Here is a 20808-nt window from a genome sequence, read left to right as displayed (position 1 = left end):
GTATTATACTTATAACTTATTACTACATTTAAGTATTGTTGTAATTTGTAGCAAATTAACTGTCATATCAGTGTCATGCAGATACTGATATATTAAAGACAGTCCTTCACTTAACTTTGTTAACAATGATTTTGTTTCTGCCCTCTTGCATACCCTCATTTCTTTTTTGTTCTTTTCCTTTCTTTAGTCATTATCCTCTCTGCCAATTGGAGCCCTGATGCCCTGGAAGCCTGCGCTGTCTTCCTGAACCACCAGGGGGCCTCAGTCCCACAGTGGGACACCCAGCTCAGAGTTTTGCCTTCACCCTGAACCCTCCAGCCCCAGTCAAGCTGTCCCACCTTGCTTCCTCTCCCTTGTCCTCTTCTCCTCCTGCTCCTCTTTCTCCTCCCTTCTGGCCCCTACAGGCCCACCTGGACCCCCAGTCAGCCTTCTCCCTCTATGAGGGGCGAGGGGAGGTGTCGGGGACACTGGATGTGGTCCCACAGCCTCTTCATCTTGTCTCACCTGGGAACCTCAGGGACCTGGGCCACCAATCCCGCCATGATGTGTCAACTTTAACCGGTAAGTCAGAAAGAAAACTTCAGAAATCATCATGTGTTGATGATAAGCAGAAAAGGTTAATTATGTATTTCATAATGTGAGTAAGAGAACAGTGTAGGTTCATGGATTTATCAGCAGAGGGCAGTGTGTCATTGTATGTGATATGTCAGCATAGTTGTGATTGTTGCACTGCTGCTTACTTTCTCTTTGTTCCTTTGTCTTTCCTCATACATAAACCCATATACATGTAAATGCACACATGTGCATTCAGACCTTTGTTCAGATCTGCCGGAGTTGGAGATAGTGAGCCTCCTGTCAGAGGGTCAGCCCAACTACACTCTCAGAGCAGACAGTGTGTTTGGATACGACAATGACGACTGGCTTCACACCCCTCTGCTGCCACCAGAAGTCGCTCTGGGACTCACATACGAGCAGATTGAAGAGACGCTCAAGTACTTCTGTGAGTACTATTTTATTACCACATAAAGTATATACACTGTACATATTCTATAGTGTGCAATAATGGGATTAACAATGTCGGGCTCTGTGGGCTTCACTGAAGCCTCACTTTTTGTTTCCGACGTTACCTTTTGACCTTTTAATGTGAAATATTTTGGGACTGGGTGCTTTGTCTCCGGTGAGGGGTAGGGACTATCATTTAATGGTTCAATCTCATTTTAGGCCATATGTGTGCAGTGTTGTCAGTCCATTCAAGCTTCCATTCCATTCAAAAGTTGTTTCATAACACTTTCCAAGCAGAGCAGGTCTAGTCTGCCTTCTCATAACGCAGTCCTTAATGTATAGAGACCCCACCTTTCCCCATGAGCAAGCACTGTGACAGTGAGAGAGAGACCGAGAGGGGGTCCACATAGCAACAGCAATAATAATAGAAAGAATGGAACAGTAGCTAACAATAACATTAATAATAATGATAGTATAGAAATATGACTAATATTATTGGTAGCAGCCAGCGTCAAGCAGGTCCACAGCAGGGGGTCCACCCACAATCTGTGGGAACCTGTCATACATATATTTTTCTGTTTTTGCTGTATTGGTGGCTTCATGTTACAAGACATTGTACAACTGAACAAAAATCTGATTTATATGTGGAATATGTTGGGTAGCAATGAAATAAATATATCTTAACACGGAAGTAAAATATGAGACTGCAGGGATTGTCCCAACATTTCACCTCTGAGTTCAATCTTTACACAAGGTGTGTTGAGGTTTGTTGAAAGTTAATGCTTCACTTTTGACGGCTTGCCAAGAAGCTGATCAGAGCAACTTTGTATTTGCAAACATTGAAGCAAGCCATATCTAATGCAACTGTCACCTGTCAGCACAGCTGAGAGTTGAAAACAATAAAAAAATAATCAAAGATCTTTACGGGACTGTATGGTGTTGTGTCAGTGCTTAAAAGATGTGTCCTTAACTGTGCATTGCATTGTACATCTGCTTGTTGATTTTCATAAATATAAAAAAGAAAATGGCCCTGCGATTGACTGGCGACCAGTCTAGGGTGAACCCTGCCTCTCACCCGTAGTCAGCTGGGATAGGCTCCAGCTCCCTGACGGATAAGCGGTATAGAAAATGGATGGATGGATTAAAAAGAAAATCAATCAAATCGAGAATGCACCTCTGGTGTATCATTTACTGATAATATTAACATTCATTTGTTCATTTCTGTTTTTTTGCGAGGTAGACCAGCACCTGTAGAGCATGAACACTAAAAACACTACATTATTTTATCATCATCATCATCATCATCATCATCATCACAGTGCATCAGTAACTGCGGAGTTGTTTGAAGTGGTTGTGAGGTTTTGCTTCTATTATTACTTTCTGTATCTGTACATGCTGAACTCTTAGCTTAGTTAACAAGCCTCTCTATCTCTTGAGCCACAGCAGACTCCCAGCTTCCAGGGCTGTTTTTCGTTACTTTAAACTATATGAATATGATTAATGTTGTATTGTTATTCTCATATTTTGCCCAGAAGTCATCAAGAACTCAATTAGCTCAAGTGTGTGTGTTTGTAATGACCTGTGTGAAGCCTAACCTTCCTCCCCTCTCCCCCACATGCTCACATTTTAGTCACAGATGTCAGATGTCACCAAGCCGATTAACCTGCCGTCACTTGGCATCCTAAACAGTTTCCGCTGGAATACTGGCCACAGACGACATATCCCAGTGGCCACTCTGACATCATGATGACATTGTTGACATGTCAGTAGCCCCAGCAAACCAGAAAGAATTTATAATTGAATACACAGGTTGTCAGTGTCTGTGGGATGATGGCATTTTGTGTGCATCCAAATTACTATAACTACTTGGCTTGATGTTATAGTTATGTAAATGAGTGATAATTTTTTAGACTTTTTAGTGACTAATGGACAGTTGTTTAGCAAGCGTTAGAAGATTTTCATTAAATAACATTATTAGTCATTAAATGTTTAAACTCACCTTTTTAAGACCCTTTTAGTACTGGAGGCCCTCATCTCAGAACAGTTTGACATTCATTATTCAAAGCCAGTAAATCAGTGGTTCAGTCATCAACTTATATTATTCAACACAGTGTGAATGTGCAAGTATCAGCCATGTTTGCTTTGCAAAGATATCTGAAAAGATTAAGAAGCGTTGTTTTGTGACAGAAGTTTTATTCCCAGACATCTCTTTAACCCTGATGACCTTGCTATTGCATGATAGGATTTTATGAGATCGTATGGCTGCATCCTCATAATGCTAAGTAGGCTGTACCTACTTGATGCCAAGCCACATGTTCCCATCAGGACCAGGACAGACTAACTTGATCTGTGCAGACTGTGCCATGCTGTGCCATGCTGCAGTGTTTGACTCTTTTTGGCAGGTGGCATATGGTGTTGTTTGTTTTTAGTGTTCCCTCTCTGTTCCATCTGTTTGTGGTTTGATTCCAGATTCGTATTCTGTTTGCGTGTCTCCTGTAATTTAGTGAAACACTTTTTCCAGTCCATTTTATAATTGAGTTTTCATCTGGTCTTAAATATTCATCCAAGTTATATAGCAAGCTGTACATATTGCAGTGCCATGCACCATATGTGGCACATCACACAGTTGTTAAAGCTGCAACAGTCAATATTTTATATTAACAATACATCAAATAACTATGTTCTTTTGCAAGGGCAAGATCATACTGATGAACCCACCCTGACTTGGCAGTTCCATCAGTTCTATGGAGTGTTTAAACCCTTTCAGCTGATTGTTTTGGTTATAGAAGACAGCTGTTTTCAGTGGCTACAGACCCACTATAAGCTAAACAAAACTGCAGACAGGTAAAGTAAGCAAGTAGCTAGTAAACATGTTAATGCATTTAGCAGCTGACATTTTTCTCATAGATTGGTGGAGATCAAAACAGAGCTTTTATTCGAGTGCACTTTGGCCTTACATTTATCAGCTTTATCAGCTAACACAGCTCTAAATGAATGCTCGTGTCACTCCTTGTCTGCAAGATCTAAATAGCCATCTGTTAATTATATCAACTTTATAAAGTGAGATAATGTCCATGTTATATACCAAAATTTTATTTTTATTCAGGGTTTAAGGGACATCTCCTGCAGAATTTGATTTTGTTTAAATCTTTTTTTTTTTTTGGTAATGTTGTCTGTCACCTTTTGTCTTCACATCTTCTCAGTTTCAGCAGTTGCAGATCACAGATCACATTTCAGTGAATTACGCAAGCAGTATTACAAGGAAGCATTTGAAGCCACACACAAAAATAACATTAATGATAATCCCAAGGACAGATCCACAACAAACGTTGTACACGGGAAATACTCATGAATCACCTCAGACGTGCAGTGCTGCACGGGAGCTCGCCACTCTGGTTAAAGTGTAAACACTGTCTGCAGCAAGTTTTATTGTTGTGATGGGGAGTTAGAAGACTGTGGGTAGAGCATGTCTAATCAGTAAAGATTGTTATTTATTAGATCAGAGGTACCAGCATAACGTGATGCATTGATGGATTTCTGTGTGTGCTCTGGGCCAAACATTGTGGCAAATGACCTTTCAGGGTATGTGCTCTGACAAATATTTACCTGTGATATCAGTTTGCTGAGACTTATATTGGTGATAACATACTTATTATTTCTTTGCTTTCACTGCAAGCAAAGATATAATAAGCATAATGGTGAACTGAGCTGAGATTTTATTCTAACTGTACCTTGTTTCCTCTATTTTGTAGCCAGCTGTCCCTCAAGGATTTGTTAATGAATGGTTAATATAGCTAATATAAGATTTTTATCGATCATCCAGGTCCGGTGTATGTTGACTTTATTACTGGGAGGTGACTCATAGGCGAAGCTTTTGTCATGTCTTTGCTTGTTATTGTGGGCAAAGTACTTCAGATATTACTTCCTTATTACCAGTTTTCCATTGCAGCATTGGCTTGCAAAGACAGCACAAAGAAGATGGGATAGAGAAGATGGTGAAAGTTGTGTCTGCACTGTCTCTTGCGTGCGGCATTTGACCTGGAAAGAGTCACTTTGTGTATGAAAAATGAATGAGGTGGTTAATATTTGATTGTAAGAAAACTGCTGTGTCGAGGGTAGCAACTGCAAGGGCATGGGATGGACAGACACAAGTTGGTGAACATACTGACTGATCATCGCAACACAATTCAGTTCAGGTGGATTCATTAGAAATGTTTTAAAGTCTTTGTGACTGCCTTTATAATATAGGAAATCTAATGTAGGAAATCATCTCATCCTCAGAACTTATGAAATATTATTTTTCTGCAATTAGTTATTTTATTATTAATTATTTTTATCTGTATCAACTTAAAATGTACAATTACACAAAATAAATTAGGATTTTACTACAGGGATAACAATGTATGAGGAGATAGAATTTTAAAAAAGGCTTCATGAATACATTATGAATTCTTCTAACACACCCTAAATAATCCTAGTCAAAACATAAAATCATAAAATGTGTTCACTCTTTTGCCTCCGTCAGGCCCCTGTGAAGTGGGTGGGGCTCTGTCTGCAGCAGTGTGACGCAGTCCCCCCTTCCTATCTGCTATAATGTTTGTGTGCAGCACAGTCATTGGCATGGATGGAACCTACCATTTGTCAATTTCACGGGGGTGGGTGGTCTTAACGCACCATCCTTTTATACAGCACCGGCTTTTATATCCTGAATTATTTTCTCAGTTGTATGACACTTATCTTATTGTGCTTGGGCAAGGTCAATGTGAGTAATATCAGCTTTTGTGGCTTGTGGTTCAGATTCTGATTCCCCCTTTATCCCTCGTCCTCTTCCTCCCCTCTTTTCTTACCCAGTAGTCCAACGTGGCCAGGTGAACGAAGGCAGGAATGACGACAGATGGCCCTTACTGTCTGAGGGATTATATATTAACACCATGCAGCTCAGATTCCTTTGCACACACAAACACAGGTGTACACACCCACTTGTGTAGGCTAGTGGGTACTGTTTTCGCCAACACACAGGCCAGCAGAATGATGCCAGACACACAAGCAGTGTGTCACAGCACAGCGAATGCACAGTAGAATCAGAAGAACAAGGGTTTTAGCCGATGGACAGAGGAGAGATGGAGGGTTTTTCTCCCGTCATCATGGAGGAGTGGAGCTGCTCGGCATCTGACGAGGAGGACGAAGAAAAAAGCATTTCCAGCCTTTCAGATGAAGTCTTGGTGGAAGAGATGGCATGCCATAACAGCAATAACAATAATAACAAGGACAGCTTTTGCCAAGAGGTGACACAAGGTGGGTTAAGGGAATACGTGACAAGGCAGAGGATAGGCAGAAGATATGCACTAGAAAATGCTCAGTGATCTGCAGGGACTATGCATGGAGAGAGAGTTGAGGAAAATGAGATATCGGTATGAAGTGTCATGATTGTCATTGTTCTCCTCTGTGAGACAGAGCTGTCTTGTGTGCCTTGTACATTACAGAACTATGGAAGAAGATGGAATAGTGCAGATGGTGAAAGGTCTTGGTTATCTAAGTGCTTAAATACTTTATAGCACACTGCACGTACTGCAGGGTGCAGTGATGTCACTGAAGATACATCACACGCACAAGGACTACCATTCAAACAGAATACTTGTTTTTCTAGCTCTTGTCATAAGACTCCTTTACTTCAATAAGAAAGGACCCTGAGACATGTAAAACTTTGTGTTGTAAATATATCCAGGTTGTATGTTTCCTCATAGTGTGGTGAAGGTCACTCAGTGTGTGTGTGGGTATGTGAGTGACCACACATGCTGCAGCAGCAAAATCGAGTCCTGTGTACGTGTAAGCCGTTGCGACTGAAGGCATTGTGAACTTGTGTCCCGTTTGTACTGAAGTTATTCAATGGAAGTCAGAGGTATAGCATTCGAGAATGGCATTTTAATGCTATGTTTCCTTTTTTATTTTTTTGATTTCTTTCTGTCTGATGTGGTTTAGCTCTTATGTAAACAAAAAAATGTAACTGTTTAATTGAGACTGAAGGAATGACCTGAATGCTCTTCTGAAGAGGTGACTGATGCTGAAGATTGTCTACATTGTGGTCTGTAGTTCAGAACAAAGACTGCAGTTACATTAGCTGTACCACTGCCCTGTCTTCTCAGTTGTCCTTGCTTTTCCTGTAATGAAATGTTGATACATTTCATTTAATATAATAAGAACAAGTTTTGTGTTTTGTTTTTTTAAAAAAGCGATAATTTCCCGGGCTTTCAGTATACAGCAGTTTGTACTGGCACATTTTAACCTTATTGCAGTATTTATCAAAAAGATGTGTGCGTTTTTTAGGAACATGATCGTACATCGGAGATTAAAAAACTGATGTTGTGCTTTAACATAGCAGTTAATGTGAGAAGGGATTCTCCTCTATGTCTCCTCTGTGTGGGACATCCTTTGTTTAAACGGGCATGTGGCTGGCACCCAAACCAATACTGCGACATGGTCACCCCACCAGAGATGCAGGACAGAATTCATTAGTAACACTGATAATATTAATAACGCTAATAATGTTATTTATAACTCCTCATAATTCTTTATTGTGAAATTGATGTTACCACTATAAAATACTTATGCTCTTAAGATATTTATATGAGACACGTTTTTGCTCCTGCCAGTCTCGTCAAGTCTGCTCCTTCAGAACAATCGATAGGGGGATCAATGTGAATCTTGTTTTCGGAGCTCATCCATTCATGTCTGATCCCCACAACATAACAGACGTCATAAGTATACCTAAGTCAGCAACGTTCATCCATAGGTACAGTATTAGGCCAACAGTTCAGGCTTCAGCTGCCTGGATTTAGCTCACCCTAAAACCTCAAGCTGGCATAGCAGCACCTCTTCCCTTGATCTGCTCTATGCTGTGGCGGTCAGGTCAAGAGGAAATAGATCAGGCATTTCAGCAAGTGAGACTTAATGGATGCCCAGTTTAGGTGCCTACCAAAGGATGCAAAGCCACTCAAAAAAACCACTGTGTCTGAAATACCACGATGTTCAATTGACAGAATTACCATAGTTCATTCCTTGTCAATAATAAACAGCAGCAGTACTTTCATATTCCTGGTTCAGATTTACTTGACCATCTGAATGATTTTGAAGTGAAGTGTGTATCTGTGCACTCACTGTATCTGAAACGCTGACAGTCTTGCTGCTGACTTTATTTTTAGCACAAGTGCTACAATACACTTTAAGTACAATAGGATTTGTGGAAGTTGAGCTGTTATCTGATTAGCTTTGTTAATTTGTATAATGTGTTTGGATAATTACACAGTTAGCCTTTTACTGCTCATGAAGACTGGTATGTAAACGTAATTATGCGTGAATCAGCTTGCTGTGAGCTGTATATGAAAAAATCAGTAGATGTGATTTGCCCAGTTGTCATGGAATCGTAGATTTTAAATTATCCACTTTTCTGAACACACTAAGGACCTTCGCCAACACTGGCTTAAAAGTTACAATTTAGAAGATTTTGAGATTTGATGTGGCTACCTTATTTGGCTTTTCAGATTCCAGCAATATCTTTTTAATTTAATCATCAGAACTGAATAAATTAGAAATCCTTGAGATTCAGTGTTTCATTTAATTAACCCTGGTGCCATGTGCTGCCATGTACTCGAGTGGAACACAAGCTCCTGCCTGCAGGCCTGTTACATAGCCAACAGAGAGCTCTGAAATTAAATTAACATCATTCGTCAGCTTTTTCATCTTCATAATTGAACTTTTGCACGAGTGACGCTGACACATTATTGTTAGTCTGCAACGAATGGGTTAAAATGTTTTCAGTACCACACTCAGATATTTTTGTTTCATTTTCATATATACTTAGTCAAAATGGAAACATGAACTTTTCCTTATAGTAAATGATATAATGACATGATATAATGCTTCATAATTCATGGCCAGGAGCAGTATACTTTACAATGCAACAATTCAGTCCAAGTGAAGGCTCTTTCCATTAGGCTGATTAGACACTGATACAGCCTCCCAATCGCTGTGCTTCCAGGCCAAATTCAAGGAGCTCAGTCTAATTACTTTGCTGTATGACAACTTCCCTTCTCTTTAGCCCAGCTAAGCTTTCTACCAAAGTAAGATTACACAACAGATCTTGGTTTAGAAGTATACAGTGTCATTCAGAATCACCTGTCAGTCCAGACAAATTTTTAACATCTTTGAGCACAGATAAGTCAGGTGTTAAAAAATGCCTTGTAAATCAATGAGTTCTGCTCAAAAAACATAAAATCTGCAGTTGCAGGTATTACAAAAGTAGCACAAATGTAAAACACGTTGTACTTGATGATAATTAACAACTTAAAAATAATATTTTGTTTTCATTGTTTGGCTAATGTACATCCGTGTATGTGTGTTCATTACTGGTTTCAGTTCAGAGGCACGTCAGTACTAAGTTCATTAGAACTGAGAAAATGTCTTAGTGACCTTCAGTGCTTCTTTACCCTCATTAACTTTGAAGTGGACACAAACAAACTGTTCTCCAGGATGTAAACAAAGTAGCAGTAGCCAATCACTGTTATCCTTTCCATGCTGTACATGTCTTGCTGGTGTGAGCACATTGTCAGTACAGCCCTGGCAGTCTCTCCCATCGAGCTATATTGGTGTCCAGTGGGAACGAGGTCTTTATTGGCGTCTTATCTGGATCAGGCTAAGAGGATCAGTATCTGGCTGACCGCGTGGAGATGTTGTGGTCTGTTGCTGTGGAAACTTAAAGCATAAATAAGATCTACTAAAAGCATTCATTCATATGAAGAATGTGTGTAGTTTTTGTTGTTACGGGTTAATATCAAAAATTAATTATGTGACAAAGGCGTAACAACACTGGAGATATGAGTTAATTCTTAATGCACTGCTCAGAAACAGCATTATCACCTTAATAAATGAAGTTAATTAACTTGTTACAGTATCCTTTGTGTGTCATCTACAGCTCTGTCTTCATTCATTAAATCCCACTCTCCCTCCTCCCTCAGTGCTGTGCTCAGACAGAGTGGGCCAGGTCACCAAGACGTATCATGACATCAAGGCAGTCACCCACCTGCTGGAGGAGGTAAGAGGACAGCAGCTGAGCAGCAGCGGATTATAGAGGATTAAACTTATCTGCCTCACTGACCATTGCTGTTTGTCACCACTTTCAGCACTCAGTTCAATTTGGTTATAAAAAAAACATAACTGCAATTGTGATTTCTTTGTTGAAACTGGGATTGTGTGTCTGCAATGTCATCATGCAAAATAAACGCAGTAATTATATGTCACTTTGCAGAAAGAGCGGGATCTTGAGTTAGCAGCGCGGATCGGTCAGTCCCTCCTGAAGCAAAACCAAGAACTGACGGCACGCAATGAAATGCTGGATGAACAGCTTGACATTGCAAAGGAAGAGGTATAAAGAAACGTTATGACACACAGCTGCACGGTCTCACTGAAACACATCATCCGTTTGGTGTTAGCAATGTGGTGCCTCTTCTGCCTGCTGAGTTCAAATGATGTTTATTTGCTGTATGTTTCTAGATCGCTCAGCTTCGTCATGAACTCTCAATGCGAGACGACCTCCTTCAGTTCTATGCGAGCTCTGAGGAGATCGAGAATGCTGAATCGCACTCACTGTGAGTTCACACACACACACACACACACACACACACACGGGTTGAAGTGATACCATTGGAAGTATTTAGATTTATGAAAAGTCCTGCAGTAGATCATCACATCACTAAATAATTTAAACTCCATGATGGCAGCACCGAGTTGTGGCAGCTCTGCCCCCTCTTCTCTTCTTTTTAGCTTTTTCTACTGTCTCTTGGCGTGTTTTACTTGTTTTCTTTAATGTGATCAAATCCTGTCACAAATGTGCACACAGTCTCCCCGCTGTAGGATCAATAAAGTTCATTTTATCTTATCTCAAGGAAATTCAATCGAATGCAACTGGACTTAGTTATTTGTCTTTGAAGACGTTTCACCTCTCATCCAAGAGGCTTCATCAGTTCATGCTCGCTTGACTAGGCTGGGACAGCATTCGATTGAATTTCCTTGAGATAACCATGACCTGGATGAATGAGAATATTCACAGGCTCATCTTATCTTATCTTAAAAAGTGCCCTTCTGCTACAGTTGTTCATCATAAAAAACAATCGGAATGTTTATGGTGCTCCGAGCTCTAAGCTCTAAGCTTTGTGATTAACACATCAGCAATTAATTATTAACCCTATTCTTTACTGTTCTCGTTTAGTTTCTTTTCATTGCATCGACTTGTTAAAATATATGCTTGTTATAGTATAAAGATATTTATTGGCACCGCCCCCCCCCAGTTTATCTTTTTATAGTTGATACTGAAGGATGTCTAATGCAGACAATATTTTTGTTTTTCTTGTTGTAGAATAAAAAGGAACGAATCATGCAGTTCTCTCAGCAACTTCGTCCACTACGACTTCCTGCAGCAGAAACTGAAGGGTTTAGAGGACGAGAACCGCAAACTGCGATTAGAGGTGGGCAACAGTGAACAGTTCTTTCATTGAGTGAAATGAAAGTCCCTCAAACATACGATACTGAATAAGACTCTTTTTTTTTAGAAAATTTCAGGATAATTTCTTATGGTCATGTCAGTGTTTGATATTGTTTTATGAACTACTAACTACATTCTGTTTTAATCCTTAATGAATAGTTTCAGTCATACAGTAGCATTGCTTGCTTTATTCACTCTCATATTACACTGCACAGTGCAAACTAAATACAGTTCTAACTGTGATACTGATGAGTTCTGTCAGTATTTGGAGAAGTAACATCCATTTATTTACATGGCTTTTTTATAGTGTGCATACAAATATTAGGATTCATTCAGGTGTGCTGTGGATTTAATTTAACTTTAATATTTTAAGTACATTAAATACATGTGGTACCTCAAAATGGCACAGAAAAATATCAAGATGTAAGATTTCAATGTTTTATTTACCCTGGCATTGAAAGTATGACATTTTTGTGATGTTTTTTCTGCAGGCCAACGAACTCACAGCAGAGACGACCAACTATGAGGAGCAAGAACAGGAGCTGATGATGGTGTGTGTGGAAGAACTCTGTAAGTGCTACAGTCTTTTTGCACTCTATGAAAACACAGCATAGATGATCAGTTACAGGTGTACTTATCGGACTTGTGTGTTTCAGCCTCTGTCAATAAGCAGGTGGTCGACCTGTCAGAGGAGCTAGCCAGGAAAGTAGAGGACTGTGTCCGACAACAGGAGGAGATCAGCTCGCTGCTCGCTCAGATTGTTGACCTGCAGGCCCGTTGCAAAACGGTAAGAGAAACTCAAATGCTTATGTAAAACATCTACTGACTTTATAAAGAGTTAATATGTAATTTCTGTAAAATGGGTGCGTATACTCTTATTATGTCACATTACATTAAAACTCTCCTAATTTTCTTGTCCCTCCAGCTCACCCATGAGAATGAAGAGCTGAACCAAACCCTGGGTACCTCCCGTGAGAGCCAGCTGAAACTTAAATCAGAGGCAAGGATCCTTACTCAGTTTTGTTTTCCTTTTTGAGAGGCAACACCCAGAATGTCGACACCTAAAACATGTACAGGTGTCGTACGTAAACATTTGTAAAGCCAATCTACTTTTTAGCTACTGGTTGACTTAACCGATCAGGGCGTAGTAACCTTCAGAACTCTTATCAGTCCTCTGGAGGCCTGGGCAAAGTCAAGATACAGTTGATTGTCTTCAGACGTCCACCAGCTGCTGTTTTTGGAGCTGGCGTTTTTAAAACTCGCTTTCAATGGAACCACTTTCATTTTTCATGTGTAGATTTATGCACATCATATTGTCTGAAAGCCTTCACGTAGTTTCCCATAATCATCTTCTGTGTGGGCCCACACAGACCTGTTTATGTGTGTCTTTGCAGAAGAACACTTTATCCTTAGTGTAAATAGCACAACATATTGTCCTTCTACTATAGTCTGACATATATGTGTCCACATGTGTGCAGCTTAAAGACCTGCAGGACAAGTACTCTGAGTGTGAGGACATGCTTAGCGAGGCCCGAGAGGACATCAAGAACTTGCGGAATAAGAGCCTACCCAACAGCACGGTGCAGCGGTACACTGCACTGGCCTCTGTCCTCCCCATGGACTCCCTGGCGGCTGAGATAGAGGGCACCTTCCGTAAAGGCCTGGACACCCCGGCTCCCTCAGAGTACAAGTGAGTCTTATATATGTGCAAGGCTTTGTCGGAGTTCTCTTAACCAGATAGATACAATTCAGGATTTCTCCTGAAAGGCCCTGCGAGGTCTGCACGCCTCCTACCTTTAGCAGGCATTAAACTAAAAAGTGACCCTCCAGAGTCTCTTTAATGCTCAAAATCTGTTTAAGTTTTTGTGTGAGGGAGCTCAACTTTGTCGTGCAAAAGGATAGCAAAGGAAGCAGTTTATCTTGTCATATGTGTGTGTGTGGGGGGGATACGTTTTTGTATCAAGCTGAGAATACTGCAGGACTGGTTTACGAAGTTTCAGTTGGTGTTTTTTCTTTTCCAACTGCGAAACTTGCCACTGTTGGAATTTGTTGTAATTGGCAAAAATCCAAGCTGCCGTTCTCTGTAAAGGAAAACAGTTTGTTATGATTGCAGGGGTTAACTACTGGTCTTTGGCTAAATCCAAAGATAGTAACATAGAAAGTTGAGATGCATTGTAAATCGTTTGCCATAATCAATATGCAGCGCATGTGTGGAGACAGCAGGTCAACATCTTTACTACTCAAATCACAGTGTGACGTTTATCATTTGTGGGTTTTAAAATGTTCATGTCAATATTTTCTAAAGTTAAAATGTTTAAATGTTCTGAAAAAGTATTAATGATTTGCACACACCATCAAGGGAAAGCCTCATAGTTGGGTAGGAAATCTAATATAATTGAGTATTTTAGAGAACAAAATCTGAGAAATGACATTAAAATGTGGCAGAAAAAAGTGTTCTTGAAGCCACATGTCGGTAAAATGCTGACACTCAAGGATTCAAGGATTCAAGGAACTTTATTGTCATACCAGCTCACATTCACATGTTTATGGTATGAAATTAGGACTCAGGTACACTTTCAACTCATACTGTGCTTTACCTTAGTATTCCCCTTTTATTCTACTTGTTCTATGTCAGAGGGAAATATTTTTCTCCTAAAAGCCTATAAGATGGCAGTGTGTTCTCACAACAAATGGTTGTTGGTCCAGGGTGCACATTTAGCAACATTTTAATGAAAAGATGATGACAGTTTTAAGGTTGTTGGTTTATGTTGCCAGCATCAGACAAGTCGTACCGGCACAGTGCTGATAAAGCAGGCTAGCTGTGGTCTTGATTATTAGACAACACCTGAGAATGCTCTTTTCCAAACTTGTGGTATTGAAATTTTATTGTCACAGAGAAATGCCTTAAGCCTTTAGGTTTTAAAAATGTTTTAGAAAGCAGTCCAAACCAACCACAATGTTTGCTGACAGCAATTTCCAGGTAGAAAATACTTGTGTTACATAGCTTACATACAATTTCATTTTCTTTTTTCATTATGTTATTTCAGAGTGTATTCATCACATGTATCTAAAATGCATGTTTGATACTTGAGTTTACCCAAAACTAGTGGTAGATCAGATGCTATCACAGTACATAAAACAAGCATAGCAGGAGTGTCAGATAGACCAGACCACTGTGTATAGCTACATACCGTATTTTCCGGACTTTAAGCCACTACTTTTTTCCCACGCCTTCAACTCTGTGGCCTAAACAACGATGCAGCTAATCTATAGATTTTTACGGGCTAACGGCCCGGTGACGTGAAGAGGAAGACGCTAGTTTTAAGCATAACTTTTAACAGTCATTTTGCGTGTCATGCACATACCGTCAGCATGGAAACCACTCGAAAAAATGCATATGATGCAGCTTTTAAGCAATCGAACTGGCTGTCCAAGAAGGAAATAGAGCTGCTGCACGTAAGCTTGGCATAAATGAATCAATGGTGAGACGTTGGAGACGGCAGCGTGAAGAACTGATGCAGTGCAAAAAGACGACAAAAGCTTTCAGAGGTAATAAAAGCAGATGGCCCAGACTTGAAAACGTATGTCATGTTACAATGTGGACACCTGCAGGTTATAGTCAAGTGCGGCCTATATATGTCCAAATATTATTTATTTATTTTTTTTTCACTTGGTGGGTTCGGCTTATACTCAGGTGCGTTCTATAGTCCAGAAAATACGGTATTTTGAAACATTTCTGTTCTGGCTTAAAATCAGGGCAGAAATAAACAATCTGTCATCTGCAATATCACAATGATTCAGTCTAGTAGGACTGGAAATAAAGGTGACCTTTTTCTTTCAGTGCACACCTGAGGGAAGCTCCAAATTGGAGATAAATCTCTGAAGGGTGGGCGGACACGTGAACTTCAGCTGATGGACTTATTGTAACCCTAATAAACTCAGTAGCATTCTGTCCAGTCAGTCTGCCCAGTCAGTCTGAGTGACTGTGGGGCCCATCAATCTAAATGTGCATGACACCACTATGTAACGATGAAGAGCATCCCTCCTCCATTACCAATTTCTTCACATAGTTCTGCAACTGAGATGAATAATATAGATTAGGTGTTGTCATTTTATGCCCACTCAGGCCTTGTTTCTCCTTGCAGGAACCACCCGTGGCGTGTGTTTGAGACTGTAAAGGTAGTAAACAAGGCTGTGAAGCAGCGGTCTCTGTGCCACTCCCCGGCTCTGCCCGGCTCCAGCCCGGCGTCCACCCACTCCAGTTGTACCAGCACCCCCCGAACCAGCTACTATGGCTCAGATAACGCCAGCCTTACTCTGGAGGACAAGCCCAGCTCCAATAACACTCAGAAAGAAGACAACAGGTGTGTCTCAGCATGCATTCATCTACATATTTAAGATTCCAGATCTATTTTTTCATCATTTTATTTCACATATTATTTTTAATTGATTGATCTAAAGTAAGAATGTCTTTTGTGTTACAAACTTCACGTTTCAGCCACATGTATTTAGTATATTAGAACACTGTCACATGTATTTCATAGTGGGCCAAAGCGTCTGGGCCAGCCAGGCACACCGGGGGGCCAGGACCTTGAAGCTGCCTTGCGCACCCTGTCAGTCCGCCAGCAGAGACACTCCTCCGAGCGGCCTTTCTTTGATGTGGAGCGCGAGCGTAAACTTCACGCCTTGGCAGCGAAGTGCGAGGAGGGTGATGGATCCAGTGGCTTCCTGACACCAAATGACAGCTTGGTCTCCAGTCCAGCAGCATCGACAGGCACCAACTACTCCAATGGCAGCTCACGACATTCTTGTGGCTCCTCAGGAGGATCCAGGTCCTACCTTCCAGACCGCCTGCAGATTGTCAAACCTCTGGAAGGTAAAAGCGTCAGCTTGATATTGTGTCTTTTCAAGTTTTTGGAGCTTATCCCAGCAAATCAAATGTGTTGGGAAAAAATCCAGATAAAGAAATGCAGCAGTGCATCAGAAAGGCAGACTGCTGGCAGGTTAACATGGATGCAAACAGTGAAGCTTTCATATTCTTGTAAAAATTTGTTTTGCAAATGTTTTATGAGGAATGAAATGCATTTAACAGAAATGTTAAATTGCCAAAAAAAAAATAAAAAAAATCATGATGTACCAAACTTTGCAATGAGCAAGAGCAATTTATAACAGGATATCTCTGGACTCTCCTCAACAAACAAAAGTCTTCAATATTTTCTCTTGTAATGAAAAACCCAGCAGAGAAACCATGCCCCTCAGTCTGCCATACATATAATTCATTTTAAAATTAATTTTAAAATTTTGCACCTGGTAAGTTTTTTTTTTTTGAGTTGTCTTCAGTTGCTACAACACATGTTATAAACATCTCACTCCATCCACCTCCCTCCATTGACTTTATATGCATTTATATACACATTACATACACACTATATACTTATTATAGTATTTTTTTACATTTCATTTTTAATCTTTGGACCTTCCCAGCAAAACAGACCAAGAGTGTTAGTAATAAATGGTAGTTATTTCTGACAGTCTAACTCACATATTAGTGCATCATGTCACATTATTCTTTAGTTACATTTCTCTCTACTCTCTCATCTTTAGGCTCGGTGACTCTGCATCAGTGGCAGCAGTTGGCCAAACCAAACCTGGGTGGCATCCTGCATCCTCGTCCGGGAGTCCTGACTAAAGACTTCAGGGAGCTAGAGGGTGACATACAGCATGTGTACAGTCTGAACGACCTGGAGGAGGATGAACCCGACCTGTCTCACTTCTCCGCAGCACATGGCCTGGGTATGACATACGTAAATGCACATGCTACTCTATTGCACTAGCTTTGTTGTTCCTATTCATGCCTTTAAATGCCCTCTAATATCCACATTTCCTGCTCTCTTTCCTCTTTATTCAAGTTTCATTGTTTGTATCCCTTCAGTTATGTAGTATGTAGCTTCATTGACTCCTACAGTTTCTGATTCAGTGTAGTTTTGTTGTTTAGTTTAACATGCCTTTTTTCCCTCCATGACCTCATAGTCTGTCCATCTGGTCCCAACCTTCCTCAGACCTCTCCCACACATACCATTACCACCTGCCAAGTCCACCAACCCTCCCTTCTCATCCCCTCCTTCTCCACTAGGTAAGAATATACATATCCTAAATAGAACAATTCGCCATTTGTCTTTGTTGAGCATGTTATGTTGTCTTTCTGTATTTCTTGACAGGATAACAAAGCTAAAACTCAAACTTGATTTGGTATCGTTGTGATGGACCTGAGTTACTGCAGCGGACTCCTGAAAGACATTTTTTATGTTCATTAACTCTCAACTTTTTACCCCCTTTTTTGCAGTGTTACTTCCACTCAATAAGTGTGGATATTCCAGATTTCCTGTCTTTCATGCTGCTCTTTCTCTCCCTTAACCTCTGCTCTTCACACCTGCAGTGGCAGAAAGCGTCTGTCGAGGCTCTTTCTCCAACTCTAAAAGGAGCCTTCGGGGCAAAGTAAGAGTTAGTGGTTATGGACACCCCATGAATGCTCGATTTCAACATTAATGACGGAGGCACAGTACAACGTTTGTTTAATTTAATGACATTAAGGTTAATAATTTAAGAGGCCTTTTATTTGTTGGTTGCTGTTTGCCAAGACAACATTCAAAAGTACAGTAAGTCAGTCTCATTCCAAGGTTATGAAATTCGGGTTGGCGATGCACCAACTCAGATCGTTTGACACTTGACAATTGGCTGTCATTCAACTATCCATTTTCTCTATGATCAGCAACGCCCATAAAAGTCCCAAACACAGATAAATACTGAGGAAACAAGAAATACAGTTCACTCCAGTTTATTTATATAGTGCCAATTCACAACAAAAGTTATCTCATGATACTTTCCAATTAGAGCAGGTCTAGATCAAACTCTTGAAATTTCAATTTTTAATTAAATACAGGCAGCCATAATCCTGCACAGTTTATATCCTGTCCCACTTTTCTCCCCATATCACATTTGCGGTGACCTAGTTGAACTGCTCATGCACTGTGTTAAATGCACACCTATCCCTTACTATTAACACTTATTGCTGAGAAGGTGTTACAACTGCTCTAACTTGTTTTTGATGGCTGCATGTTCTTGGCTTGTTATACAATAGTTAAATGTCTCTTGAACTTTTTAGGTTTTCATCTCAGCAAACCGCCAGATCCTGTTTCATCATCACTATCTGACTAACAAACCATGTTTATTGGGTTTACAGCAGCGATACAGACACTAACATGAACTAACTGAACCTGTTTGTTGTTCATTTTTTTCACTATTTGTGTATGAACTTGCATGTCTGTGCAACAAGAAACAGTGTGGTTTTCTTAAATGCTGCTTTTTCTTTTTGTTTTTAAATGATTATTTTTTTTCCATTTTCAGCCTTCACTCTTTCGGCCTGCCATCTTGTCGGAACTGTGAGCTCGTGAGCACTTCCTCGCCATCCCACCAACAGAACTTTGGCCTGGCAGGCCACTCCTCCACCGCCACCACAGACGTAAACGCTTCATCACTGGGACTCGTGCAGCTGCTGCAAGAGCGTGGCATCTCAGCCTGTCCTCATCCCAACCACAGCTGTCAGCACAGCCACAGCACAAAACCTTCACATTCAACAGCAAAAGGAAAAGGTGAAGGCTCATCGTCAGACAATAAGGGAAGAAGGAACGTTTTCAGTCTGAACTTGTTGCAGAAGCTTCACAGTCTGGGGTTGCACAGAGTGGCAGCCTGGGGGATGATGGGCCGCAATGACACCTAGAGAGAGAGAGAAGCAGTCAGACATCCTGTGAAAGTTTGATGAGTGCCCTTCACCACCTAACTCGTCTCTCATTCACCGTAGTGACTTTGCATCCAGCCATGTGCTTCCCACTGTGCACTTCAGGGCACCACGGCTCTGGGGCCTTGAAAACAAAAGCCACAGAATGTGCTAGAGCCATACTTTAAGTTGTCTGTAGTGTACAGTAATATTTTTTTCTATGAATTTGTGTACAATAGTTGTCTGTAAGTGTGTGTGTGTGTGTGTGTGCGTGCGTGCCTGTGACATCTTCATCTCAGGACAATCACCTGGTCACCAGTCTGAATGCAACCTTCAGAAATAACTTCTTTTTACACTCAAAAAAGAAAACATCACCAAGAAAAAACATATTTTTTATACTTTGTTTTGTGATTGTCATTTTACACATTTTCCCTGCTGTTGGTTTTAAAAAACCTCTTCACTTGTCTTTTTTGTTGTTGTTGTTGTTGTTAGTTTCCAAAGTAGAACATCACTTACCATATATGTATATAACAATGTTGTCATTTGGGAAAGTTAAAAAGAAGACTACCTGCCGTACATTATTGTTATCTGAAACCACAAACCAATGCTGTCACACTGAAGAACGTTCAAATGCACTTAAATTCACTCTGGTCTTCCCTGCTTATTAGCTGCTATACTGAGAAAAGCATGTTGTACATAAGACTGTCAAATATACTGAATGAAACACTTGATCAAGGAGCTTTTTAATACACTGGCTGAACTGAAAAACGTTACGCTTTAACTGGCTTGTCACTTGCTCTCACTGAGCACATGTTGTTATGGCTGCATACAGTACAGCATCACCTGTTCGCTGGTCCTGACCTTGTGGACTTTATCCTGAGCCAAATCTCTCACTAAAAGCAATCAGGTTTACCATGCTGCATCAAAGACAGTGAAGCAATATGTTTATTCACTAAAAATCTTTCTTGTCCAAATCTGCGTTATTTCACGTCATCAGGAATTTTGAAATCGCTGGTATGTAAATGAAATCACATTTGTTTCAGAGGCATACAAAGTGGATTCTCTGGTGACATCCATTCAGGGGAGTCTTTATTTAAAGGTAGGTAGTGAAGTGGTCATAGTTATTTCAACAGCATATTTCTTTGAAATTTTCCTGAACAATGGACTGTAGTGAAAAGGCATAGGATACTGTGGATTAAAAAGGGAAGAAATCATCAACACAAATTGTGATGATTTGTGTTCTGACTTAAATCAGCCAAACCACTGTTTCTCTGCACTACTGTTTGCTCTGTTCTGTGTTAGCACCACAGCTCTATATACTGTATGTAGATGTGTGTATAAATTTTACCACCTGTGAATAAAACTTTGCATTTCCATCCAGTGCATTTCTGTGTCTCTCTTACTGCCTCGTAACAGCGACAAATGAACACATCTCGTGATGATTCTGCAAGTTAGTTTATTTATAAAGTTTCAGATAAAGTAAAACATTGACTTTATA

At 40.3% G+C, this 20808-nt stretch overlaps 1 protein-coding gene across 1 annotated transcript; it reads left to right on the top strand.

The window, feature by feature from the left end:
• Positions 1-218: 218 nt before the first annotated feature.
• Positions 219-20694, top strand: hap1 (huntingtin associated protein 1; the record flags this gene model as incomplete). The annotated part of the gene is made up of 15 exons (XM_046378418.1): positions 219-561; positions 812-1000; positions 10014-10090; positions 10304-10420; positions 10549-10643; positions 11411-11519; positions 12028-12106; positions 12193-12323; positions 12462-12536; positions 13015-13226; positions 15682-15900; positions 16081-16412; positions 17141-17329; positions 17567-17669; positions 18941-20694. Coding segments are annotated over 15 exons (2643 nt in total), but the record flags the coding sequence as incomplete, so codon positions are not given.
• Positions 20695-20808: the final 114 nt, after the last annotated feature.

Source organism: Scatophagus argus, chromosome 2, assembly GCF_020382885.2.
Source record: "Scatophagus argus isolate fScaArg1 chromosome 2, fScaArg1.pri, whole genome shotgun sequence".
NCBI classification, from domain to species: domain Eukaryota; kingdom Metazoa; phylum Chordata; class Actinopteri; family Scatophagidae; genus Scatophagus; species Scatophagus argus.
Note: the sequence above shows the minus strand (reverse complement) of the source record. Positions and strands in the feature narration are given on the sequence as shown.